General features: G+C 39.0%; 2 protein-coding genes across 3 annotated transcripts; one reads left to right on the top strand and one right to left on the bottom strand.

The window, feature by feature from the left end:
- Window positions 1–34: 34 nt before the first annotated feature.
- Window positions 35–11,319, top strand: LOC113007556 (uncharacterized). 2 transcript variants are annotated; one of them, XM_026144232.1, is made up of 11 exons: window positions 35–207; window positions 1,628–1,875; window positions 2,009–2,126; window positions 5,128–5,280; window positions 5,402–5,590; window positions 6,360–6,433; window positions 6,744–6,941; window positions 7,034–7,171; window positions 7,254–7,343; window positions 7,558–7,701; window positions 7,834–11,319. In XM_026144232.1, the coding sequence occupies exons 2-11, from the start codon at window positions 1,636–1,638 to the stop codon at window positions 7,960–7,962; spliced, it is 1,473 nt and encodes a 490-aa protein (XP_026000017.1). In that variant the 5' UTR covers window positions 35–207; window positions 1,628–1,635; the 3' UTR covers window positions 7,963–11,319. The 2 variants fall into 2 exon arrangements, with proteins under 2 accessions (XP_026000017.1, XP_026000018.1); XM_026144233.1 differs by lacking the exons at window positions 5,128–5,280; window positions 5,402–5,590 and having other exon boundaries at window positions 36–207.
- On the bottom strand, window positions 11,317–27,293 carry LOC113007555 (uncharacterized). Its single transcript, XM_026144231.1, has 12 exons — window positions 27,016–27,293; window positions 24,851–24,996; window positions 24,240–24,321; window positions 23,893–24,028; window positions 22,976–23,178; window positions 21,649–21,785; window positions 20,637–20,778; window positions 20,091–20,375; window positions 18,609–19,946; window positions 12,905–13,680; window positions 11,661–12,736; window positions 11,317–11,555 (listed from the first exon to the last, which is right to left on the bottom strand). The coding sequence occupies exons 1-12, from the start codon at window positions 27,139–27,141 to the stop codon at window positions 11,551–11,553; spliced, it is 4,452 nt and encodes a 1,483-aa protein (XP_026000016.1). The 5' UTR covers window positions 27,142–27,293; the 3' UTR covers window positions 11,317–11,550.
- Between the last annotated feature and the right edge of the window lie 685 nt (window positions 27,294–27,978).

Raw genomic sequence — 27,978 nt, 5'->3', positions numbered from 1 at the left:
AATCGTTGAAATTTGAAGTGTACGGTGAGCTCCTGAAGGCATCATAAACCAAGCTAGCAGCTAGCCTGCGCAGTAGCGATGCTCGGACGGGAGAGCTGGTCAGCCTGTTTAGCTGGCGTCACGCTATCATATTAACATGCTTTAACGAGGCTAAGAGGATCCGTTCTCCAGTTTAATATCGTACTGTGAAGCTAGTGAACCCGAAAGGTAATGTACTGTTATCATTTGCTAATTTACCCTCAGCTAGTTATCCATTCGTTTAGCTTAGCTGGTATGTTGTTAGTGCAGTGCCGCTTATTTACATGTCACTTAAACATTTAGGCATTCTTGTTAGTTTTTTCAGTTAAACTGCTGGTCCACTTACAGTAATGTTTTAGGGTATGTAATATTATTTTCCCTTCTGTCGGGATTCACATTCAACCACACGTTGGTATTTACTGTTTATCTTTGGTCTTATTGAATTGAACTATCTTACATCTTACAGTTTGATACTTTTCTTGAAATCAGTGTATGATCGTGGTAACGCGATTAGATCTGGAGGTTTCTGTCGAGAGCAAATCGGGGGATTTGACATGTGTACGTTCAATGACACAGAAACGTACCTTAGACATTGACCTATTCCTGCTGGTTTTTATCTAGCATCTGGGTCGCATAGACAAATATTGATAGACTTCAAAGCTAAAGCTGTCAGAAGGAATGAGGAACTGTGTCATTGCAAAAAAAAAAAAATCATTTCGCAGGACATGCACATCACACTGGCCAGCTTTCAACACAAGGAAATATTAAGAAATGAGCAGGAGGAAGAAACTGCCAGTGTCTAGTGGTGGTAGTATCATGCTCTGGGGCTGGGAATAATGAACGAGGTTGCCTTCAAATTCTTCAACTTCACCTCAAATCAACAGCTAGATAGTTAAAACTTGAATATAACTGGATGTCCCAACACCACCATGGTCCCAAACAAACATCTACATTGTAGCTTGCCATCGCCAGTGTGTCAATGGGTGAATGACTGAATGTAGTGTGAAGCGCTTTGGGGTCCTTAGGGACTAGAAAAGCGCTATACAAATGCAGGCCATTTACCATTTACATTCAAACTAGTTTTGAAATGGATTAAGCATTAAACATTAAGCTTCTGGACTGACTTTCCTAAAGCCCTGACCTCAAACTTATTGAAAATGTGTGGACTACTTCTGCCAAGAATAGTGGTCTAATATCTAGGCACAGTTATGCCATAAGCATAATGGATATCAAAAGTGTCTTGTTGAGGTGCAACTTGCTAAGGGAAACTTAACTTAATATTAGCGGCGGTGTATCTATATATTTCAACCTGTGTATATATACTTTTCAATATATATACTTTTCTGTGTTGTTAGAGACAATCCATACATTTTCTTCTGGTTATCTGGGGCCGGGTCACAGGGGCAGGACATATAAACAGTATACACTAGATATATGTACACAAAGCCTAAAACTAGATAATTGTATTTCAAGGAGTTTATTACATTTTGTACAAATTGAGGAGGCCAAAAGTGTGCTTCATGTTGGGTATGTTTTCTGCTTAGGGATTATCTATTTTTGCATACATTCTTCAAATTGTATAAATCTTTCTCTCTTGATTTTCCATTAGTATTTCCGATGGGAGACTATGAGAGCAGTGCTCCTGGGCGAATAACTGTGTATTCAATCCAGGGTTGCCCACACTGCACGCAGGCCAAGACCACCCTTGCTGGCTTGGGAGTGCCTGTATGTGACATAGACCTCGGTAGTCATTCAGAGCTGAGAGCAAAGGTGAAGGAGCTGACAGGACGCAGCACAGTCCCTCAGATCTTCTTTAACAATATTCATGTTGGAGGTAACGACGACCTGCAGAAACTGGTGAGGAAAAGGAAAACATTTCTGACGATACCACTAGTTTACTGGTCCCTAATGACCAGTAAACTAAGAGGTCAAGCAATGTCCAAAAATGGGGGAGAAAAACTAATTTGAATTGATACTGTAATTTCTGTAGTCACCTGAAGAGCTTCAGAGGCTGGTAAGTCTGGTGAAGGAAGAGCCCCTTCCAGCAGATGCACCACCTCTGCCACAACAGAGTCAGTCAGAGCATACAGCTTCAGAGAACGAAGGAGGTAAGGAATTAATTCTTAAGAGTTTTTGCCTGCTTAAGATCATTACTTTCCTTTCCTTCCCTTTACAGTCAAAAATGCTCTTAAGGCACATTTTAATGCGGTTCTTAAATATATTTGTAAAATACCTTCTGATATTTTAGTATATTAACTGCCTATCTTTCAAGAAATAGACAAGCATGGTCTGAAGTCAGCTTGTCCGGTTATGCATAGTCATTGTTGGCTGAAGGTGAGCCAAGAGCAAAGAGTGGTTATGAAATAGCATTGGCTGATGTAGTGAAAAAGCCATTTTTAGGCAACATCAGGTGTGTGTGTGTGTGTGTGTGTGTGTGTGTGTGTGTGTGTGTGTGTGTGTGTGTGTGTGTGTGTGTGTGTGTGTGTGTGTGTGTGTGTGTGTGTGTGTGTGTGTGTGTGTGTGTCTTACATCCATGCTCCTCTACTCCTCCAAATGCCAACACGGACAGTTGATATAGGAAACCTGAAACTCTGGATAAGCCTAGTAGTGCTGGGCTGCCCCACAGCACCTCATATGTACAGTGTAAACAGTGTTTGTAGAAAAATATTGAAATTTAATGTTAGCTTTTGTGAAGTTTAATTAAAATCAACAGTACGTGGTACTACACATACAGTGGGGCAAAAAAGTATTTAGTCAGCCACCGATTGTGCAAGTTCCCCCACTTAAAATGATGACAGAGGTCAGTAATTTGCACCAGAGGTACACTTCAACTGTGAGAGACAGAATGTGAAAAAAAAATCCATGAATCCACATGGTAGGATTTGTAAAGAATTTATTCGTAAATTAGGGTGGAAAATAAGTATTTGGTCACCTCAAACAAGGAAAATCTCTGGCTCTTACAGACCTGTAACGTCTTCTGTAAGAAGCTTTTCTGTCCCCCACTCGTTACCTGTATGAATGGCACCTGTTTGAACTCATCATCTGTATAAAAGACACCTGTCCACAGCCTCAAACAGTCAGACTCCAAACTCCGCCATGGCCAAGACCAAAGAGCTTTCGAAGGACACCAGGAAAAGTATTGTAGACCTGCACCAGACTGGGAAGAGTGAATCTACAATAGGCAAGCAGCTTGGTGTGAAAAAATCAACTGTGGGAGCAATCATCAGAAAATGGAAGACATACAAGACCACTGATAATCTCCCTCGATCTGGGGCTCCACGCAAGATCTCATCCCGTGGGGTCAAAATGATCATGAGAACGGTGAGCAAAGATCCCAGAACCACACGGGGGGACCTGGTGAATGACCTGCAGAGAGCTGGGACCAAAGTAACAAAGGTCACCATCAGTAACACACTACAACGGCAGGGAATCAAATCCCGCAGTGCCAGACGTGTTCCGCTGCTGAAGCCAGTGCATGTCCAGGCCCGTCTGAAGTTTGCCAGAGAGCACATGGATGATACAGCAGAGGATTGGGAGAATGTCATGTGGTCAGATGAAACCAAAGTAGAACTTTTTGGTATAAACTCAACTCGTCGTGTTCGGAGGAAGAAGAATTATGAGTTGCATCCCAAGAACACCATACCTACTGTGAAGCATGGGGGTGGAAACATCATGCTATGGGGCTGTTTTTCTGCCAAGGGGACAGGAGGACTGATCTGTGTTAAGGACAGAATGAATGGGGCCATGTATCGTGAGATTTTGAGCCAAAACCTCCTTCCATCAGTGAGAACTTTGAAGATGAAACGAGGCTGGGTCTTCCAACATGACAATGATCCAAAACACACCGCCCGGGCAACAAAGGAGTGGCTCCGTAAGAAGCATTTGAAAGTCCTGGAGTGGCCTAGCCAGTCTCCAGACCTCAACCCCATAGAAAATCTGTGGCGGGAGTTGAAAGTCCGTGTTGCTCCGCGACAGCCCCAAAACATCACTGTTCTCGAGAAGATCTGCATGGAGGAATGGGCCAAAATACCAGCTACTGTGTGTGCAAACCTGGTAAAGACCTATAGTAAACGTTTGACCTCTGTTATTGCCAACAAAGGTTATGTTACAAAGTATTGAGTTGTATTTTTGTTATTGACCAAATACTTATTTTCCACCCTGATTTACGAATAAATTCTTTACAAATCCTACCATGTGGATTCATGGATTTTTTTTTTTCACATTCTGTCTCTCACAGTTGAAGTGTACCTCTGGTGCAAATTACTGACCTCTGTCATCATTTTAGGTGGGGGAACTTGCACAATCGGTGGCTGACTAAATACTTTTTTGCCCCACTGTACATCTCTGGCACCTAACGATAATGCACTGAAGAGCAGAACAAGTCATCAGATTGTAGTCGGTGTAATATAGGTGAGCTGCTTCTGATAGAGCAGTTTTATTTAGTGTTTGCACAGATGTATAGACTATTGGAGTACTTACAGTTTTGCCTTTTTAACAATGACACCCTTTACATATACAGTCAGAACCATATTATACAATACGTTCCTTATACCAGATTCTAACCATCCAAATGTTGCAGAAGCATGCCTAAAAGACTTGTGTTGCTGCCATGAGATTCACTGATTCCATATTTGCATCAATGAGCAGTTGAACTGGTGTACCTAATTAAGTGGCAGGTAAGTGTACAATATAATGGGGGGGGGAGAAGAAAGAATGAAATTGCCATTTGTGCGTGTAAATATTTCTTTGGAAACATGATTTGTCTCTGTGATCCCTGTCAGACTTTATATAATAGACAGGACTGAGGTCTGATGCTTAAAAAAAATCTTAGTAATGCTTGTGCCATATATACACAGTTACACATTTACTTAATTCCTCTTCAGTAGTGTATATTCCAAAAATCTCATTTACAAACCAAAGCAATGCTGCTGTGTTGAAATGAAAGAAGCCAGAAGTTTACCCAGCTCAGGCAATACCTTTTCTCACCAGCGAGACATTTTTTCACAGATGCAGAACTACATCGTTTATCAAATTCTTTCATACATGTGTGAACATGATTATATTTCTGTGTGTTTATACATGTGTGACCTGGAAATTCCACGCGTGTAGAATTTACGTGTGAGAGAGATGAGTTGGCAGACCTAGTGGAAGACCTCAAACATGCCAGCATGATTGGCAGTCATAGGAGGGGGCTGACTTTATACAAAAAGAGCTTCTCAGGAAGTCAGCTGGTTGACTGGCTGCAAAAAGAGAAGGGCATGGGTAAGTAAGGCTGTCAGTGATATGGGTAAAATCTCATGCAATTTTCCAAGCGCCCCTATCCTTACAAAACATAGTCAAATTCAGTTCTGTCAGCACTTGATTGTGGCTATGTGTACACTAGCCAGGGCTGCAGCCTGTAATACTGGACAGGCATTGTTGAAGAAGAAGTACATGATCAGAGTTCATGGCTGTGAGCAGCAGGATGGCAATTTTGGCGAAGGAAAAGACACCATGGATGCACTGTACAGGCTACTGGAGGATGATTCAGCTCTCAACGCAGGACAGACTTCAACCTGCAGTCCCATGCAGGGTACGTCAGGACCAGATAAGGCTTGGAGTGTGCACGTATCGCATTTCAGGTTCACTCTGAGCAGTGTCTTTCAGCACTCTACTAACCCATGTCCTTTCTTTGCTGCTAACTTAGCATATGATCCTTCTGGGTTTGTGGCTTTAAGAGCTGAAATATGGTGTATCCAATAAAAACATCATTCGCTCATTAGCTTGCAACGCCTGCGTGACTGAGCGCATTCTCTGTCTTGAAAATCTATGCAGTATTTTAAAAAAATACTTACACTCACTGTCTTCATCAGTGAATTAACATAACTTAGCAAATTTAGACTAAATAAATAAACTATATTTGATCATAAATAATGCTTTATGATGATATTATGCATAAAGTGTATCAGGCTGCAAAGAACCTAGCTGGATTTCAATGTCAGCTGCTGGCTGTTTCACAACAGTTTCCTGCTTTGCTGTGGGCTTGGGTCAAATTAATACTTGGTTTTAATTTCCTGTCAGATATTCCTTTACTTCTGCAATGGTGGTGGTGAGTCATATTGGCTGGCTCTGTGTTGGCGTGTTTATACCTGAAAGCTGCACACTTGTAGAACCTGTAGAGTCACACCATGATACCAGCAGGATTTTACCCAGCTTCCTTTTTTTCTATAGCGCCTGATAAAAAGCACAATTTGTTTTTTGTTTTTTCTTTGTTTTGTTTTTTCCCAGCTCTTGTTTAATATTTTGACTCTGAACTATGTTGATTTTTATTTCATGTTTTTCTCTCTTTGTCTTCCTGCCAGCCACTGAGCTCTCTTTGCTTTTACGGGAGATGATTCTGAAATTGTTCTCGGAGCATCTCTCTGCCGATGGCAAGGTAATGTTGTCCCTGATGCTCACTGAGTGCATGTTGCTATTTTGTAAAAGCAACAGTGCATTTGGATCTGTGCCACACAGTGTGTACTGTTGCACTGGGCAAGCTGTGTGTTCATATGAAGTTTCACTTTGGCAAACAGAAAAAACTTGTCTGCAAACATTTCTACTGTATTTTTCACTGCAGGTCTTTTTGTGACCTACATTCAAGGTTGTTTGTCAAGATATTTTGACAGAATAATGCTTCTCTGTTACTTTATCCCTGTACAAACGGTTAAATTAAATGCATGTACTTTGTGTCCATGCTCCCACAGTCTGTGGACTATAAAGGCATGTCAGCAAATCCTGTTTTTGAGCGTTACTGTGAGCTAGCTATTCAGCTGCAGAGGGTGGAGTTGCTGTCGCTTAGCCGGGAGGAGAAGCTGGCCTTCTTCATCAATATCTACAATGCCTTAGTCATCCATGGGTACCTACGCCTAGGGGCTCCCACCAACATGTGGCAAAGATACAGAGTAGGACTACACAGCTACACTGTCTCCCCCAGAATTCCTTTGTAATATCAATAAGACTTATGTGCTGAAATTAGGAATGTTTTGAATTGTAGTTCTTCAATTATGTGAGCTACCTGATTGGAGGAGAGGTATTCACGCTGCAGGACATTGAGAATGGCATTCTTAGAGGGAACAGAAAAGGTGTCGCACAGCTTCGAAGACCCTTCTCCAAAACGGACCCACGACTTCAAGTATTCACATTTTGATAGCTGAATTTATGTGGTGACAGTTTTCTTTAGTTAACTAAAGGTCATGTCTCTTGTTGTCCACTAGGTGGCACTTCCAGATGCTGAGCCACTGATTCACTTTGCCTTGAACTGTGGTGCAAAGGGCTGTCCACCTATTAAAACATACACACCACAAGTAAGTGATTTCGCTTTAGTTTTTTTGATTCTGAGAAGGCTTAGCTAAAATAAATACACTTGGAAACTCCCTCTTCTGTCACAGTTTTTACAGTTGTGAAATTGTCCCATAGATTTCATATCAGGTTTCCCAAGTCTTGCCTCTTATAATGTCTCCCATAATCGCGGCACCCTGAATGGTCAGAAATTAATTCTTATGTGCTCGCCCCTCTCAGGACATTGACAGCCAGCTCCGCACAGCAGCCGAGGCCTTCCTGGAGAATGATTACGCCTGTGTGGTAGATTCTGTAAAAAAAGAAGTGCACCTAAGTCAGATATTTAAGTGGTACAAAGCTGATTTTGGAGGCACGGATGAGAAGGTATTTTTAAGTTTAATAGCTGTATGTGTGCACATGTATGGATCCTGAATTTTTCTTGTAGGAAAAATAGATGAATTGTTTTTTTTTTAATGGGTTTTTTTTTTTTTTGTTGCATCCCCTTCTATCTCATAGCTGCTGGGATGGGTGCTGGATCACATGGGTGACTCACCAAAGAAGACCAGCCTGCAGGGCGTCGTTTCTGCTGGAAAGACCAAAGTCAGTTTTCTCCCTTATGACTGGAGCTCCAACAGCACCCACTGAACTCACACACAAATGCATTCACACCTACCTGTATGTACGTCTACATGTTTTACGTCCATTGTCTTCTGATTGAATCTGTACAAAATGGAAAAACACTTATTCTTAACCATGCGTATGTTTTATACAGAACATAATGTATGTCCCTGTGACATGAGGAGCACATTCTGCTCTCATTGTAAGCTCCTACACCCCATCTTTTGATGCTGTGTAAATACTAGAGAATTTGGTAAGATCATCTCAGTATTTTCTACACATGAATGGTGTACTCCAGCAGCTTGATAGCATCAAATGCACACTAAACATATTTTATTATCTGTAACCATAGTTGTGGCTCTCCTTTCCATGTCAGCCACTCAGGACTCATAGATGATCCCATTCCTCTCTGTCCAGTTCAACACTGGTTGAGCTATTCATGTGGTGCGTATATTTATAGCAGATGGAAACGATAACTTGGCTTATCAAACATACTGCTTTTATAAGCCATAAGAAAACCTTTTGAACTTTAAAGAAAAACACTCATTCATGTGCAGCAGACTGCACCTTCTTCTCTCTGGTCCTTCATTTAAGCATTTTGCAACCTACATATTTAAATGGTTTGGTTTTCCATTCTGTGGGGAAAGGAAGGATTAGCTGCTGCTCCTTTTATCTTTTAAATGAAATCGAATATAGGTGTGGATATTATATAGTCACAACTCAGCTTGTGGCTGTAGAATCTGAAATGCAAGGTGAAGATTTTGTAAATAATGATCCTTTTTGAGTTTGTTTGCGGTTAACAACCTCTGAGCTTTTTTTTTTAAAGGGGACAAATGAAATCTGGTTGTGCTGCTCTTATTGTCCTAGTTGGTCAGCATAGGATGCACTCAATGAGTAGTTGATTTACGTCAGCAAAGGGAGCAGCTTCTGTGTGCACTGTGTAGAACACACAGACATATCCAGTGTCTGCTGCTTAGACTTTATTTAAATGTATGGATCAGTTTGTCTTCCTATCAACCATAGGTAAACTTATTCTTCCTCTATGCATGTTAGCCTATGTGGCTTTTCAACCCTCTTTTTAATCCAGGTATTCCACTGTAAATTGCAGAAGTGCTATTACTGTGTTTTGGGTTTTTTAGCACAGTTATTTGTTTTAAAAAGAAAATTATGAAACATTTATCAAAACCAAACCCGTTCGGGATGCACTCTGACACTTTGCATGTTTTTTTTGCCTACTTATGCTACTGAGACATATTTGTACTTTTTCACAAGGTCGCTGTTCTGTTTGTCTGTATGTGAATAATGTGCTGTTGATCCAGCTTTTTATTTCAGCATGTCTACAGAAACTGGACAAAAAAGTCTTTAGAAGTGTACATTACGAAAATGTACCAAATGTACACTTGGTCATTAATTCAATAGGATATTAGTGTATTTAGTTTCACCTTGAACAAGTTTACAGAAACTATTCTTATTTAGGAGTTGAGCTTTTCTTTAAACTTAGCCTTTCATGGGGTTTTTTTTTTTTATTAATTTTTAGTATAGTGCTTCATTGTACATTGCATAGCAGTGCAATAACGTTCCATTAAGTTTCTATAATGTGTCACATCGTCTTAATTAAGATTTTCTTATCTCAGGTCAAAGCAAAATCTGACACCAGGTTGTTTGATGTCATCAGTGCATCGTATGCTGCATGTTGTTTTCTAGTCTTAGCATTTCTGTATAGTTTGTATTTGTTTGCAAAATCATTTTCAGCATTTGATTCCTGCACACTGCTGTGTTTTTGTTAAGGCTACAAGCAGCACCAAAGCAAATGGTTAAATTAGTCTCAGAGCTGGAACACATTTGCTGCATGAGTTAGAGGAATACCCTTCAGTCTTGAATAGTAACTATAACAGGACTGCCTCTGCTGGCTAGTGTTTTTTTTTTTCTTTCTTCCCCCAGCCTGTGTGCTTGGCTATAAGAACTGCTTGGACCTAAAATGTCAGATATCGAAGTACACAAAGTAAAAAACCACATCTGATAAAAGTCAGGCATACACTGATTACTGCGTATAGACTTGAGGACACCAGTCTATTTAACAGACTGTAGTTTTTCTTTGAATGCAGCCTTCAGCAACAAAGTGCACCTTTGGCTTTACTATATTAGTGTTAAGAGTGGGAGACACTTTGTGGACTAAATTAAACAACACAAGATTTTTGTTTATAGATGTTCCCCGTTTTTTTTTTTTGTTTTTTTTTCCCCCCAAAAGATAATAAACATACCTCATGTATCAGGAAGATGTGATGCAAAAAACTTTTTTAAACAATTCTAAGATCACTGTTCCTCTTTCCTAGGATTGACAACAAAAAAAATTTACATCCCTAAATAAATAAATATGCAATGTTGACCTATATGCGTATACTGAGTTTGTGTTTTCCTTTACTATACTACCTCACAGCACGCAACCTAAGCTTTAAAGCAGATCACACTAGAGGGCAGAGGTTTAGTTTGTTTATTCAAACAAATTTCATCACTTTTTTTCTTTAAGAAAAATAGATGGGGAATCAATACCTTTACAAATCCAATCTATTGACATTTGTACATATAAATAAGCAGGTTTAAGTGCATCGTCTTATATAAACATTACATCAAAAAGGTATTAAACAGATCAACCACCTGAAGGGTTCATATATGATAAATGTGAAATACTCTACATAAAGAAATGCACAATCATTGTTTAAACCAACTTAAAAGAATAAAAACTTTAAAGCAAGCTGGTACTGTATTAGTTACATGGTTTTTATCATCCTACAGTGTGAACACTGATTCAGTCTTGGCACTAACAGAATTGTGAGTAATGCATACGCTGTACAGAAAGTTTGACAAAATGAAGGCAGATTTACATTGTTTCAAATGTTTTGGCCACGGCCCTAATACATAATTGTATCGCAACTAGAGAAATTTAATAAAGGCAACCCCAGTCCCACCCAACTGCTACCCACATGATTTTCTTAGTTTAAAATGTGCATTTGTGACAGGGGTTTTAAGGACTTATTTAGAAAATAGATTTTACAGTGTACAAAAGTTACGATGATGCAGCCATCTGATATCCACCTTTACAGTCATGTCTAGTAAGTTCTCAAGTGCTCTACGATACAAACTAAGTGGTCTATGCCTCATTTGGAAGACCACAGAACATACATGTTGTTTGCACACTGCAATTCACACCTCCAATGATGAACTGTGTGTAGAATTCATTCTCTTATCCAGTCTCCAAAGACTCGTGAACACCACAGCAGAGGGAATGGGTCCATTATTCAGATTCCCGTTACCTGACAATTAGTGTATTTCCCAAATTTACATGGACTTGACAAAGTCAGCAGGTCAAATTAGCTTTAAAAAAAAAAAAAAAAAAAAAAAAAGGGTGAATAAATATTGTGTGTAGTTTCAACCCAAATTTGGTTTTTAGGTACTTTAGGTACTAGGTATTTTCTGGTTTACATCTCCTTTGCCTTAAGCACTATGACTGATCATTAAGAAAGGATTTTAGTGTTTAGTTGTCATGAAGGACCTTCCTGAGCCAAGTAACAGAAATAGCCATTCCAATTGCAGCAACTCTTCACACTCCTGCAAATATTAACCTAAAAAACAGCAAGGGGAAAAACAGTTACTGGTTGTTCAAGGTAATAAAAAAACAACAACAAAAAAACAACACAGGGTCAGAAAATGGAGTTAAGCAAACTTACTTTCATCATCTGAATCAAAGCCAAAGAGGGAAGAGCACGTGTTGAGGGCTTTGTGTTTCTGCAACTCCTCCAGACTGCTGTAAGAGGAAAGGCATTTATCACAGCGATGTCTGATCTTATGCTCGGGGGCCACATCCTCCACCTGCTGCTCCTTTTCTGGATCAGGGTCCTTCTTTTTCTTATGACTCCAATAAATGATTTTCTTGGGAGCATCATCAGTGGACCTCCTTTTGCGCATTGAAAGCACAGATTCATCCAGGTAGGTGGATGGAGGTGGCCGGATGAAAGGGGCCTTAACAAAAGTTGCGTAGGAGGGATCTTCGGGCTTGAAGGTTTTGTGCTCAGGAATGTGTGGCTCTGCTATATTCTGTTGGACTCCCTCGGCCAAAGTAGAAATATCTTCAAGATCTCTGACATTTAAAGGGTCTACCTCGACAGTAGTTGGTCTTTTTCGACATCTTTTGGTGGGAGTCGCTGAAGCAGCGTTAGTGTGAGAAGTGGACATGAACCCCTCTGAAACATTTCTTTTCACATCTTCATATCCATTGATGGTAGGTTTGGTATCATCTGTGTGCTGATCTGCAACAGTTTTCTCTGAATAGTTATCAGACTTAAGAAGATTATTGTTTTGCGCATTTATTCCACCAGTCTCACCATCAGTTTTGTTTATTAGTGTGAGATCCTCAACACGAGAGGCCTCACCATCAGGAATGGGACTCTCCTGCTGCCCCTTTTTACTCTGTAGCCATATCTCCTCGACCTTCACTCTCTGTTTCCATGGAGCTTCAGCGCTTTCCTTTATCAGTTTGCTGGGTCCCAATTCTAGCTCGTCTTTCTGCGGGACTGGGACATAGTGCCTCCATTCATGGTCATATAGACCCAGATAACTTGAGAAAAGTTTCTCACAGCCACTGAAAGGACACTGAGGTCGGAAGGGCTGGTGGGTATTTACGTGATCCTTTAATTCCTGCTGTGTCACAAAGCGCTGCTTACACTCTAGATGGTAGCAGAAGTGTGGAAGAGGACTACTGTGGCTCTTCATGTGGTCCTTATAATGCTGAAGAAACTGAATCTGCCTGTTGAGAGAGAAAAAAAACCGTGCGCAACATGCTGAATCAACTTCCCAAATTCAAACCCTTTAACTGTACATGTATGGAGTCTTTTAGTGTTTTACAATCAGTTAAGAGACCGGTTTTTTTTTGTTTGTTTTTTTAAATATCTGCAGTTATTTAAAGTTCTCTTACCTGAGGCAGAGGGTGCACTTGTGTTTGGCCCAAACAAAAGTCTTCTCTAGCACCTTGTCTTCAGTAATATGGCATTTGATAGCATGCTTTGTTAGTGTGTTGGTCATCCTCAAGAATACTCTATCGCAGGAGTCAGACGGGCACAAGTGGTATGTGATGTCTGCACCACAAGCATTTTCTCCCGCAGGCGTCTCCTGCCCCTCTTCTTCAATCACAGATGGATTACTTACAATTACCAGGCCTTCTTTAATGATTACCTGCTCATCCTTAAAGTCGATCTGTTTGAATATATTTGTGTTAGGTTTTTTGCATTTTTTGTGAAGCACAGATGTCTTCTTGATGAGGGTACGGAGGTTCCTGATGATTCGTTCTTCCCTCTTGAGATGTGACACTTTAGCTTTGCTTCCGGGTCTCTGTCCAAAAGTTTCGCCCTCAGAAATAGTCTGTTTTTTATCCCAAGGCTTACACTTATTTCCTGCATTGTCTATTACTCCATTAGCAGCTTGAGCATTTTCAATGGATGGCTCCTTATTAGAAGATTTTTGTTTGCACATTGTATCAATGTGCTCAAGAATGTGCTTTTTGGCAAAAGGAAGCTGTTTGAAGCGTTTTCCGCAGAGAATGCATTTTAGTTTCCTACTTTTGAGGTGCGAGAGAGCATGTCTCATAACATTCAAGCCTTTGTAGTCTTTGCCACAGAATGTGCAGTAGTGGGACAAATGAGAATATTGTTGAGTACGGAGAGCCCTGTCCTTCCATGTTCTCTTAACTTTTACCTGAAAAAGAGAAAAGTCAAATCAGAGCTGGAAGCAGCAGAGCATCAATTCACATTTCACTGCATGCAAAACTGCACTTCTCCTGAAGTGTATATGTGCAATCAAATGCAACCTAATATGAAGAAAAGAGAACATACTTCAAATATCTCCCTGTAATAATTGACTTTCATAACAACATTTCTTAAATTACAGTACTGTGCAAAAGTCTGTGGTCCCCAGTAGGGCTGCCACAAACGATTATTTTGATAGTCGACTAGTCACCGATTATTTATGCGATTAGTCGACTAATCAGATCATCATCCACTGGACGTAAAACTACAGCTTATTGCACCAGCAGCATCTGCTCTTATATAACTATCATTAGCTTACAGCTTTAAGCTTTTAAGGTGCTAACTAAAAATAAAGACAAGATGATAGTTTATTAATTTTTAATGAAATTTGCAGATTGTTTCGGTAAAGTTTAATAAACTCCTTGCTATCTAAAATATAACAGGACACCGGAGTATATTCTCCAGCATCTCACACTTCTGATAATCAGCTGTCTGCTTGACGTTTATTCAGCTGTGTAAAAACTATAACTTTAATCTCAGCCAAACCGATTTACTCAGGAACAAATAAAATACTAATAAAAAGCCAAACAATAACATTTTTAATTTATCTAAGTGACTCATATATATTTAACCTGAGTCGCGAAAGACGGCGGTGGGTTTGAAAACAATTTGCCGGGAGTCCGGTGTTCTCACGGCGCTAGTGACCTAGCCCCCGGCTAGCTATCGAGCTAGTGGGTAACAGACGTCTCCGAAAACGTCGGAGCGCTTTTGAAAATATGTGGTGTCCTGATAAACTGAGCCGATATTTGAGGTTTACACAGCTACATTCTCGCCTGAAAATATGTTAAACGTTTATTTTGTGACCCAGAAAGAATAATAAGAGTAATATTAAAACTAACTAGCTACCGCCATTGTTGGAAACTAAGCTGGGCCGCGCTATGAATTCTGGGACACAGCTGCTTCTTCTTCTTCGGGGTTTAACGGCAGCTGGCATCCTTGTACATGCTGTGCTGCCATCTTCTGTTTCAGTCCGTTATTACACTCTTAAATCCTGCTATTATTCCTGCGTCTTTTGCGATCTTACAAAGCTTCAAACGACACGTCGACTATTAAATCAGTCGTCGACGATTTTGATAGTCGACGTAATCGTGACTAGTCGACAAATCGTGGCAGCCCTAGTCCCCAGCAGTGATGGGATTAACGGCGTTACAAGCAACGGCGTTTCTAATGGTCATTAGAAAAGCCTACCAGATCGTCTACCAGAAAGTGATTGGTGCCCGCGGGAGCGCGCGCAGCTGCTTAAGATTACAAAGCAACAAGGTGATATGTACCAGTTTTTAAATTGTGTTGATAGGCCACACAAAAGTCTGAGTCATGATAAAGAATATATATGCATGTTTTTTCCTGAATAGTTTCGTCACGTTAACGTCTAAGGACAGCGCTAGCAAGCACTCTCTGCTTAAGACCAAAAAAACAAAAAAAACAAACAAACAAAACAGCCCGTTCGTGTTGGTGGAAAAATGCACCATGTCGACCAATCAAAAATGATATGGCAAAATGACATTTGGTTTAGGAAGATGGAAGTTTTAGGAGTGTGTTGGGATGAAATATTTTTTTACATTCATAATCTAGGTTACAAGTAGAGCTGGGCGATAGAACGATAACGATATGTATCGCGATATAACTTTTACTCGATAGAGAAATTAAGCTATCGCGATAGACCTCGCCGCTCTTGTCCTCTTAAAAAAAAAAAAAAAAAAAAAAAAAAAAAAGGTCAGCCAATCCAAATTAAGTAGCACAGAGCCGAACCAATCACAGCCGCAGCGTCACGTCGCGTGACTTGTTACTTACAGCACAAGTGCCAAGCCGCACATGTGTTTGTTTGGGAAGCAGCCAGCGGGTAATGGAGAGAGCGCGTAATGGAGGAAATGAGTGTGCCGACTAGAAAAATCAACCGAGCGTGACCGAAGAGAAAACAGATGATGGTTCCAATGCCGGAGAGATTGTCGAACGGAAGAGCCATAGAAGTTCCGTAGTGTGAAGGTATTTCGGCTATTTCAAGTCTGACAAAAAACAGAGTAGCGTGCACTGTAAATTGTGCCGAAAGCAAGTCTGGAAATACAATAAACTGGTGCATGCGTCACACTGTGCGCCACGTTATTGTTTCGGTGAAATGAATTTCTACAATACTGTTACTGTTAATTCTACTCTCTGCAGTGTTTAAATGCTTACATATACACACAGTTACTGTCCGTCCACACATACGACTCGGTTCTGCTTCTATGCCCCAGCTTTGTTTACTTTTTCCCACCGAGGCGTCTAGACTTCTGATTGGCCAACATTTCTGCACGGTTAGGAATCTAGCACCACCTGCTGCTTTGGCATGTTCATAGCAGCGTTTTCCTTCATTTCTGCCTTTATGTGTGGACGGGATTATTTTTTAAAACGAAAACGGAAAATCTCAGTTTTCAAAAATACCCGTGTACGTGTGGACGTAGCCTCAGTCTCTGACTGGAAGCGCTAATTCGTCATTCGGCTTTTGTCAGACTAAAGTAACTGTTAAAACTGTTTGAAAAGCTCAGCTATACAACAAGGAGAGATTGAGAATTTCCTTTTAGTTCTCAGTTTATTTGATATTGACAAAAGTTAGTCAGTTTTGTCTGTTCTTCTGTAAAACAAACTAAGATTTATTTTTAGAATTAATATTTTGTTTCTAAGTGGAATTGACAATTTAGTAGTCTGTTTCGTTTGTTCTATTTTGAAACTTAAACGCTTTAGTGGCTGCCTTTTGTGTAGTTTGCAATATTTGCCTTTATTTATCTGAAAAAGTCTCATGTTCCTTAAGTACATCTACCCTGTTGAACTTATTATGGGAAATAAATATTTAAATAAAAATAAGCTGCTGATTATTTCACATTTTACTTGTGAGCAACGGCACATTTAAATCTTACAAATATAGTTATTTGGCTTATATCGTGATAGATATCGTTATCGCCTGAAATGAAAAAAACATATCGTGATATGAAAAAAATCTCATATCGCCCAGCTCTAGTTACTAGTCATAATCCTTATTATTACTGTTGCATCACTTATGATTTATCATTATTATCATTTCATTGACACATTTAGTATAACTATATTATATTAATAAATAATAACACCTGAAATACCGACTTTAATATAACTACATTATATTAATAAATAATAACACCTGAAATACCGACTTTAATATAACTACATTATATTAATAAATAATAACACCTGAAATACCGACTTTAATATAACTACATTATATTAATAAATAATAAATGTGTCAATGAAATGATAATAATGATAAATCATAAGTGATGCAACAGTAATAATAAGGATTATGACTAGTAACCTAGATTATGAATGTAAAATAATATTTCATCCCGACAAGTGACGGCGAGAGAGACGGAGGGAGAGACAGACAGACAGCAGAAAAAGAGAGAGAGCGAGTTTTGAGATTTCTGACATTTAGCATGTTTGGAGTGTGTAGTTAATGTGTTGTCTTGTGTAGTTAGTGTGTAGTGTTGCGGATAGTTTTGTGTTGTGTGTCAGAACAACGAGGTGACCGCTATCTCCAGGTAGAAAACAGGAGTGATACACCTGCTGCTGTCAGACCTGCAGGTATCAGGCTGTATGTTCTCCTTTATAATGGACAGAAATTATTTTTTTGGAGTGGCACAAATAATTTGTGTGGCATCGTATTGAATGCAGAACAGCTGATTGTTCTGTCAATAGTTTGAAATGGTTATTTTAAAAAAAGAGAGTAAAAGGTAAAAAGCTGCAAATAACTTGTTTGCAAAACTTGTGCATAGGCTTTTAAAACTGACAATTTATATTTGCATTTAAAGTTATGAAATATGATTCAATAAACATGTTTGTGGTTGTTACAATAAAAAATATAACTTTTTCTACTCAGATTTTATGTTTTATGTCTGAATTTAGATCAATTGTGTTAATATAGTATCTCAAAATGAAAGCATAACTGTAAATTCAGACACGTGAGGTTGTGCTGGAAAGAATGATACAAAACAAGGCAAATAAATAGTTTTTAAAGGTGAAATGTAGAGGGAAAATCAAAAGTGGTTAAAATGGCTAATTATACCCTGGACCCCAGAGGATTAAACTTTTTTTTTTTCTAAAGTAGCAATAGTTACTTTTCAAGTAATTAATTACTTTTAGAATCTTGTAGCTCAGTTACTTTTTTGAAGAAGTAACTAGTAACTATAATTAATTACTTTTTAAAGTAACTTGCCCAACACTGGTCTCCAGTGATACTGGGTTAACTGTCAAAACTGATCCTATTATAAATGCAGAAAAGTCTGGTCATAGTTTGAGTCATCATACAATACCATGCAGAAAGTATCTGATTGGCAGTGGCTTAATTTTCAGCATGACAATGACCCCAAACACTCTGTCAGTGCAGAAAAGTGTACCTGACTAGAAAAAACACTCAGTGGAACACTATCAATCATGGATTGCCTTCTCCAGAACCTGGACCTCAACATTATTGAATGAAGTGTAGATCATCTTGACAAAGAATAGAACAAAAGGCAACCACCATCCAAAGAGGAGCTTTGAATGTCCTGGGAGAACTATTCCTGAAGACTACTTAAAGAAACCACAGGAAAACTTGCCTAAGAGAGTTCAAGAATAGAGGTGTTCATACCAAATATTGACTTTAATTGACTTGCTAGAATTGTACAAACTTTGTTTCTGCCTGTATTTCCATGGGTGTGCATGTTTAAATAAATCACTGCATCCCTTTCCTCTTTCGCATCCCAGCAAAAAACAAAATAAGGGAGGCTTGAGACACTTGCACAGTAATGTAAATATGGAGAAATAACTAACCTCAATGTTTGTTGTTTCTGTTTCAACTGACGGATGGGGTTCCTCTTCATTGCTGCCATTAAGGTCCTCAGATGCTGTAGATTCGGGCGGTTGAGGATTTTCACTGTCAGGTGATTTGGATTTAAAGGAGTAACTGTGAAAGAGTTCTACTGGACAATCCAATAACTCCAATAGTGGACCATCAAGGTCCACAGGATCAGCTTCAGCAATACCGATAGCAGCTTGATTCTCAATGGGTGGACCTTCACAAAGTTTGGATTCCACCTGTGTTTGAGATTCCTCTTGGGATGGTTCACTTAAAGTGTTATGACAATCAAGGCCATTATGTTCTCCATTTTCTTTCTTAGGGCCCATCATCTTCTCGAGTTGATACGCTCTCTGTTCGCTTTTGATTTCAAAGGCCAAATCAGGATGTTCTCCATTCTCCTTAAAGTCTGTCATCTGCTCAAATTCATTGTCTTTCAGGTCTTTCATCTGCCTATCATTCTTAATTTCATAAAACAAATCATTATGTTCTCCATTTTCTCTGTTCAAGTGCCCAAGTTGGTTCTCTTTCTGGTCACTCATTTCAAGCTCACAGTTCAGTTGAGGCATATTCTGCTCTTTGTCTTCTGTGTCCATTTTTTTCTCAAATCCATACTCCTCCTTGTTAAGGTATATTTCATTATCGGGATATGAGAGTTCCAGTTTTGATAATGGCTTCCTTCCCCGTTTTCTCCCTCTAACTTTGACCTTTTTCTCTGTCACTGCCTGTACCAGCTCCAGTCTTGGAAGACCTTGCAACCATCTTTTCTTTTGACCTTTTCTTTTCAAAATTTTGCTCTTAACACATCTAGACAAGTATTCCCTATTGCGGTTCAGAGGGAGACTTACAGAAGAATTTTCCTTGTTAGTGTGATTGCGCCTTAGTGAGTACACAGAGTTATTACCTAAAGAGGTTGATTTGACATTGTATTTGATCTCTGGATCATCACCTATTTCAAACTCATCATCAGACCGAGGACGTTTTCTCCGTCGTAGCCTTTTTCTCCATTTCCTCCTCTTCAGAGAATCATTATCCGACAGTGCAACACGTTTTCCAGCCTCTCCATCTACAGTTTGCTCTTCTGGAAGGTTCACAAATCCAGCTTCAGTGCAGTTGCAAGAGATGGAGTCTTGAGTGCATGACTCATTTACACAGTTACTTTTTAGTAGTTCTTCACTATATGCCTTCTCCTCTTCCATCTCGTCGAGAACAGCAGCAGTCACAACCTTATCATTCATTAACTCTAAACAATGTGTCCTAAGGGTCAGGAAGTTCCAAAATTCAGGGTCAAAACATAGGCGCTCCTTTAGCATCTGGGAAAAGAAAAAAAAAAAAAAAAAAAAAAAAAAAAACAACAATCATGCAAAACACAGTTGTAAACAAATCACACAGTTATAATATCGAAATATAGCCCATATCAGATAAAGTTCAACATATATCGCATCACCCCCTCTAACCTGAAGAATATGAAAGCGAACACAGGTCCGGACAGGGTTGCTGTGGGGATGCGGCTCCTGATCAGGATGCATGTAAAGCAGGGAGACAGTTCGGTATGCCTCCAAGCTTCGTTCCTGGCAAAACACAAGAAGGGCACACGCTCGACAGACCTCCAGGTCATGGGGCAGCAGGAAGGCAATTGTCTTGCAAACGAGTGACCGGGTTACAGTGTCAGCCTGCATGTCACACAGCTGCAGGGCCCTGGCGCAAAGCTCCACGCAAACTTGAATTCCATCACCACCCAGCTATTCAAAAGGAAATAAACACAGATGAATAAATCTGATTAAAACAGATATAAGAATCAAATCAAAAGGAAAAAAATATTCAATTGCCAATTGTAAATGTCTGCAGTACTTACATTTTTAACAGTTTAACCAAAGCATTTAACTAATATTTAACAGTATTAAAAACACAACTTTAAACTGTTTCTGTACACTATAGACAGTGTACAGAAACTGTTACGATTTAACAGGGCGACAAAAGATGATGCTGCAATGACATCTCACCTCTGTAGTGACCAATTTTATGAAGGGGAAGATGGCTCTGACATTGGTAGCAGAGGAGGCCAGCTGCAAGCACTCAGCTAAGAAGCCTTGTCTGGAGGGATGGGCCCTAAGATACAGTCTGCTCCAGATAAACACCAGGTCCCTGCATAAAGACATATACATCTAGTTCAGGTATGATTTTAATCAGGCAACAACTATGATATTAAGTCAACAAACAGAGAGATGCTAAAGCATTTAAAATAATTAAATAAAGTCATGCACTGTAATGGGGTTATCACTTCAACAACTCACATTACTGCCATATTCAAAGATATGCCCTATACCCAACCCTGCATAATCTGGCTGAAGAAACTGACAGGAGAGAGACACACCATTGTAGTAAAATTGCTATTTCTTTCACTCTATAGTCAATAACCTCCTGCCCAAAAAGTAAAAATATGTTTAAAATATTTCTACTTTTTGCTGTGGCACACCAAAATGTATAATCAAATCCCTTACATTTACTAAAAAAAAAAAAGTTCTGTCAAAGGAACTCTCTTAAGAACTCTAAGACTTCTATAACGGAGATGTTGAGAGGGACAGTCAATAAAAAGTTTTTAATAAATGTAAAGCTTTAAGATTTTCCCCCTCACAAGCGCTCCAGAGCTTTTTAGTGCCAGATACAAGGAGACTGGTCAAAAATAAGGAAAGAATAAACAAAGCTAAATTCAGAAAGGGGGCTGGAAAAAAAGACCTGCACAAGAGACCTTAAGCATGCAGTCAAGACAACAGTGCAAGCTTTACTTTCAGTACAAGTTTGATTGTCCTTGAGTGTAACAGAAACCTGAGACATGGTCCCATAGAACATATGTTAAAAGACCCAAAGATGGCAGTTTACAGATGGTACCCATCCAATCTGACAGATCATGGAAGGATCTGCAAAAAGGAATGGGATAAACTACTGAAATCTGGCCTGATAAGCCTATAGAGGGTCTGAATATTTGCTGAATCCTTTATATGAGGTCACACTTACCAGATGTAATACATGTCTCCATTGTGTAGCTGCTGTGTAAGAAAAGCTTTACACAGTGATAACAACAGCTCATCTTTTTCAACACTCTCTGTATTGCAGATTATCTCCACTGCATCACGACCATCTATCTCTGCCATCTAAGGAAGAAGTTAAGAAAATACACATATACATTTATTTATTATAAAACATGTATTATAGTTAATGTATGGCATTCACAAAGCTTTTCATTTGCAAAATGGTCACCTATTATATGTGATACAGTTACATCATATTTACTAATATACTATCCGGTTGTTCAGTCTGACGTCACTAGCCGTGTCTGGACCTAAACTCCGCTGCAGGTCCATATATCAAACGATCACTATGGCATTACTGAGAGTAGAAAAACTGTCTAAAGTCTTTCATCTTTAATAAAATGATCAGCGTTCTGCTCTACCAGGTGTAACAATTGAGTTTAACATCCAGGCATCCATGAAAACGGAATTTATGACATTTAACGGAGTTAGAAGTTAGCAGGGAGTTAGCTCGCTAGCTTCTATCTAAATACAATATAGCATGTCCTGACTGCGGGGTTTTGGAAACAAATTAAAATGTACAGCTCTGTTATCACTTCCAACATCAATGAAGACAGAAAACTAAACAGCAGTGACGTTTGTAGGGTTACTTGAAGTTGGGCTAGCTGGTATATAATGATGTGCTACGTGACCGCTAGCGACACAGCTATGTTAGCATAATATAAACAAGCTAACTTTTTTTTCCACTCGATAAAAGTTAACGTGAGTGTTCTCGGTGGACAGGAACAAATGTAATCGCATGGCAGGATGCTGTAAAAGGACCAACCTTCAGCCAGGAGAACAACTGAGATAATCCATCCACACTACGAGGTTAGTCATTCATATACTGCTGCATGGGCTGGGCTGTAGCTACATCCTAAGGTTTGAAAAACTGAGCTTAAATAAATGATTAGCGGTAATAAAAGCCGAGAGAGGTCAACAGTGATCACTGACTGTTTTAGGAGCTTTTTGAGATCAAATAGAAGAAAATACATAACATTAAACATGTTAACAACACAAAAGCCATATTAAACGCAGACTACTTTAGACCCGGAAGTAGGATCCGTCGCGTCATCACTGAACAACCGGATAGCCTTAACTATTTTCCTGTTTTGGGTTGATTTGAACATAGACTTTAAATACATAGTAGATCAACAAATAAATAAGACTAAATAATGCATTTTTCCCCCCCTTTCTTATTCATCCATGTCCATTTTTAGAAACGCCTATCACTAATTCTTTCAAGGTTACTTGTTCTGCTCTTCAATTCTCACCTCCTTGTAAAGGTTTTCATGCAGCGAGGCTTTGTAGAGGCAGGTCAAGTAGGCCTGATGGAAGTATAGATGCTTTCCAGCCTCACGATTTTCCAGGCAGCTTTTAGCAAGAGCCATTGCCTCCTGCATTCGTTCACAGGCCTGCAGATATCGCACTCGCAGCTCCAAGAACACTGGCAATTCTGAGCTCACGTAGTCCTCAACTGCATAGAAGGTAATTACATGTGTTAATGTAAATCTCATGGGATGGGTATTAATATGAACTACCTGCTGAAAATAAAGTCATTGCCTATATTTATATATAAGCAATGACAGTGCAATGTATTATTAAAAACGTGATGATAGATATAATGGTGTATTGAGAACGAAATGTGGTTGCTTTGGGGGGGGGGGGGGGGGGAGATGATCATGACAGAAGATGACTGAAACATTTGGTAGATTAGTAACAAAATTTGTTTAATAATGAGTGTATCAGGGTAAGAAGGGGTTGAAATGGGGTTTCTTCAAGAGGCCAGGTCAAGTTTCAGTGATATTACATGCCATTTTCTTATCGTATTCCAAGATGACATACCAAGATTCATCCCACTTAATTTCTTAAGAAGTGATTGCATGAAAAATGACTCCATGCATGAAAAATGATTTTTATACATGGAGTGGTCATCACAGAGCCAGAGAATAACCCTGATGTAATCTTTGGAAGATTTTATGCAGTGGTCCTTTACCATCAATACAAGATCTGGGCAAAAAACTTAATGCAACTCTGTAAATGTGGTGACATTGCCCAAGCTTATTTGAAACTTTATCACAACTTATGTGTGCCTCATCAAATCTAAAGGCAATGCAATGAAATATAAGCATGTATGACTTCTTATTTTGGACAGGCATTGTATTATTTCCTATATGTCACATATGCCTACCGTCGTTTGGTGGCAAATCATCCTCCTTCAGGATTCCCTGTAACACAGGATTTTCCCATGGGCCTCCTACTTTAATAATCTGCTTTACATGCTGAAGGTAGATGTTCCTGTGCCTCATGAGGCGAGTGTGGCAAATCTGCAGAGAAGACGTTCATTCAAAATCTTAATGTTATAGAAGGAAGCTGAGTTAGTCACTATTTTCAATCATAAAACATTGGTGCAAGAAGAAACTGGCAGCAGTTTTGAGACAAGTATTGTTACCTTTAGTTTAAAACTCAGCACCTGTAAAAACACCTGGCTTTTACAAAATTGTACTGTGAATTGACAGTAGGTCAGTTTTTAATCACCTGAAAAGAGTCAAGGATGTCTTTTAAAGGCTCTTCCACAAATTCTTCCTTGCTGAAAAACAGCATGAGTTCAAAGAAGCTCCTGCAAGACAATGACAGAGACATTAGAAAAATATCTCACACCAAGGTGACAACCACCAGAACATGAATGCCTTACAAGTGCTAGTTTTAAAGGAGAGGTGATCAACTCAAAATTGTGCTGCTCATTACCAAATGATTCAAGTTAAAACAATATGTGTCTTTTTCTATTTCAAAGACAGGCAGCAAATACAACTCTGCTATTCCTTTTGGACACGGAGCTCCAGCTCTTCCCAACAGATAAAAAAGGGTTCCATGAATTTATGGTTCACCTCTATTTAAGCTACAGCCTTTAAATTTTATCTGAAAGCATCAACAAACACTGATTTACAGAAAATGTTCTGTACTATTTTCAACACTGATTTTTCACAGTAACTGTCTCACAGTTTTGTTTTAGAAATAACATTTTATGTCGTGTCTCTGCTAGGCAATTAAGAATTTTCGAACCAAATACGTGGGTTCAGCTATTCAAATAAATTTATTTACAATCAATACAGCACATTAAAACAGCTTCCAGTGAACATTGCACTTACAAGGCCAAACTGCTGAGAACATACTGGATGTGCTGACAGTCATCTGTAAAGGCAGTGGTGGCTTTGGTAAAATTGTAGAGTGCGGTCCGCAGCACCTTCAGTTGCGGGAGAGGAACTTGCCATTGCCCTGTGTACTCCTCAACAAGCTGTCCAGGAATGAAACAGAAATGTGAAAGACTTAAATGAATCCTTTGCATGACAGCTAAAAGCTGTATGTTTTTCATCCCACATCTAACACAGTTTACAACAGAAAGGTTTACGCTGCCAAAAGTTAAAAACAAGTAATATATAGAAAATAGTGATTTGATATGAAATGGTGGAACTCATTATCCGTCCACACTGCACATCAGAGTACTAATGTTTTAACAATACACTACGATCAAAACCAAGAAGAATTCTAACTGAAATTGTTTGGATAATAAAGACAGCTGGTGGATGTGCTGTGTGAATATGAACACAAATTGGATCTTAGAACCAAAGTATAAGAACGTAAATAAGACACACTGTAACACAATCAAATAGAAATGTTCATTAGAATGCACATTTCTATTTGACATCTCCATTAGACATTTATTGTATGGATGTCTAACACATTTGTTAGACTATCACCCAATCTAAGGTTTGTGCCACAGCTCTCATAACTTAACAGTATTCATAATTATCAAAAAAAATAAATGTTTCTGTAATGGTTAATCCACAAGTATGGCCAAACTCTTTAATTGAAATGATATTTTGTAATGATAAAATATAACTACTGTTATCCTTGAATTTTCAAATTTAGCTTGTTGGTCCAGTGAACCACTAGTGCACCTGAATCAAACAGGCTCTCCTCCACACAGTGCTCATTTATAAAGCACAAGCCCAAACAGGTGGATTTTCCTGGTTCAGTGCAGCTAGCCAACAACAAAGAACCACTAAGTGGGAAATGGAGAGTGAAAATGAACAGTATATCCATGTTTTGTTTTTAAAATAAAAGTCATTGCTACAGACATAGGCAACAGGTGACCCTCATACACTGCTTTATAGTTTGTACAAGGTTATTAATTCTGTCTCTAGTTAGCTAACATATAGGCACAAGTGGTTCTACAGATGATCTAAAAACTGAAACTTTAAACACTTATTTCCTAAATCCGCTTTCAAAATAGTGTTAAATCTATGACCATTTGTAGAGTGAGATTCCATGGTGTAAATTAGCCTTAATACGTTTAGTGTTTCATGTCCACTTTAAAACACAGTTTTAGATTACTCATTTCGCAGACACTATAAACTTGTATTCCGTGTTTTTTTTTCTTTGTTTTAACCATGTGTATTAATTTCAGTTATACATCATACACCATACACCTTTGAGTATAGGTACCATGTGGTAGTTACAGTGTGCCATTTTATTGAGGGATGTTTCTTTTATCCTAAATGTGAAGCATTTTCGCAACTGCGTGTTTGTAAGTATAAGTGCTATAATAGTAAAGTTAATCAACTTTATTAAATTGTAAACTTTAAGTACAGCTACTGGTGGAACTTATGGATTAATTTACGCAATTAAAGCTCCATGCTCTAGGATAGTTAAAAGCCAATTCATCCGACTAGCTATCCAAACGTTTGGCTCCCAGATAAACGCATTCCAAGTGTGTATATGTAAAACAGAGTACTGTTATTCTGGATAGTGAAACAATTCAGTTGCGATTTGGCAGTCAGCTATGGTATTTTTTTCACTTCGAGGGCACCTTGCATTGTGAAAGGAAACCACGCTCCTGCTTTTCCCTAAAAATAACTTACCATTTGTCAGTACGTACGTCTTTTTGCATTTTTATCAACTGATGTCAACTCTAGGCAGCAAGGGTAGAAACTGCTCCATTTCCCTCGTTCATCAAACCTTGTTAAGCCCACAACGTTAATTAGCTTAGCTTTACTATCTAGCTATAAAGCTAACGCCAAACAAAAAAAACAAACACTAATACAAAAATAAGACACCCAAAAGTCCAGTTCGTACCTGTAAACTCTGACTAACTAATTCTGCTCTGTCTCTGATGTGCTATGCCTCCGCCTTAAACACATAACTGCATTAAAAGAGCTGCTCAGGGGCTAGCATTAGCTCTCAAAGCTAGCATCGTTAGCGATAAACAAACGCCGACTCCGTAAATCACAGGATATAAATTCACCCGACATACCTCACAAAACTCAGAGCAATACTCTTTGCTCTTCAGTGACGATTCGCCGCTGCAGTGTTTAGCACACAACGTGTCCAGAGCTAATTCAAGCCCGTCTGTTTCCAAATCACTTTCGTTGTCCGCCATACTGTCTGCCGTATCCAGCGCATACTCAAAGTTGCCAGGTTGGTAAGAAAGCGTCCTCCGATTCCTCACGACAGGATACTAACTACTTGGCAACCGCGCAATTATCCTTGTCACTAACCCTTGTACGTTCCTTGTACGGCTGTTGCCAATAGGAAATCCGGTATGAAAGATGGTACCCACTATGACTTAAAATAGTATTAAATAGCTATTCACTTGTAATAGGGGACTTTGCATAAATCAGTATTTCTTATATAATATATATTACATGTCAGACTCATCCAAAAAAAAAAAATTGTAAAACGTGGCTTAAATAATAACAATTACCCACATTTATGACAATAATCTTTCTTTTTTTTTTTAGAATTCCTAATCTAATCCTTAGCATGCTGCATCATCAGACAATACATTTTTACAGCTTATTAAGTGAATCTTTAATCACAAAGAGGAATTCGGTTAGAAATTCATAATTAAAAGAGAAGTGAGAAATGTCATTAATTAAAATAATACCTGTTATTTCAATAGGAAGAATGCAGAATGGGACTTAGTCCTACTGCACAGGTGTTATTCACATATAGGTAAATATTACTTCTTCTTTTTGCGGCTGTTCCCTTTAGGGGTCGCCACAGGGCATCATCTGCCTTCACTTCACCCTTTTCCATACCACCTTTCTCCGTCCAGTATATCCAGTATCCCTCTTCTGCACATGTCCAAATCATTGCAGCCTTGCCTCTCAAACTTTTCCTCCAAACCACTTCACCTGAGCTGCCCCTCTGATATACTCATTTCAAATTCTGTCCATCACAATCAACCCCATTGAAAATCTTAACATATTTAGCT

Source organism: Astatotilapia calliptera, chromosome 16 (assembly GCF_900246225.1).
Source record: "Astatotilapia calliptera chromosome 16, fAstCal1.2, whole genome shotgun sequence".
Lineage (NCBI taxonomy): Eukaryota > Metazoa > Chordata > Actinopteri > Cichliformes > Cichlidae > Astatotilapia > Astatotilapia calliptera.
Note: the sequence above shows the minus strand (reverse complement) of the source record. Positions and strands in the feature narration are given on the sequence as shown.

Bases quoted from the DNA above. Each gene is read 5' to 3' on its own strand.
- LOC113007555 (XM_026144231.1), bottom strand. From the start codon at position 27,141: ATGGCGGACAACGAAAGTGATTTGGAAACAGACGGGCTTGAATTAGCT. The intron at 24,322-24,850 runs GTAAGTGCAATG...ATTGTCTTGCAG, and splicing joins GTTCTCAGCAGTTTGGCCTT to GAGCTTCTTTGAACTCATGC. The intron at 23,179-23,892 runs GTAGGCATATGT...CCTTCTATGCAG, and splicing joins TGATTTGCCACCAAACGACG to TTGAGGACTACGTGAGCTCA.
- LOC113007556 (XM_026144232.1), top strand. From the start codon at position 1,636: ATGGGAGACTATGAGAGCAGTGCTCCTGGGCGAATAACTGTGTATTCA. The intron at 2,127-5,127 runs GTAAGGAATTAA...CCACGCGTGTAG, and splicing joins AGCTTCAGAGAACGAAGGAG to AATTTACGTGTGAGAGAGAT. The intron at 6,434-6,743 runs GTAATGTTGTCC...ATGCTCCCACAG, and splicing joins ATCTCTCTGCCGATGGCAAG to TCTGTGGACTATAAAGGCAT.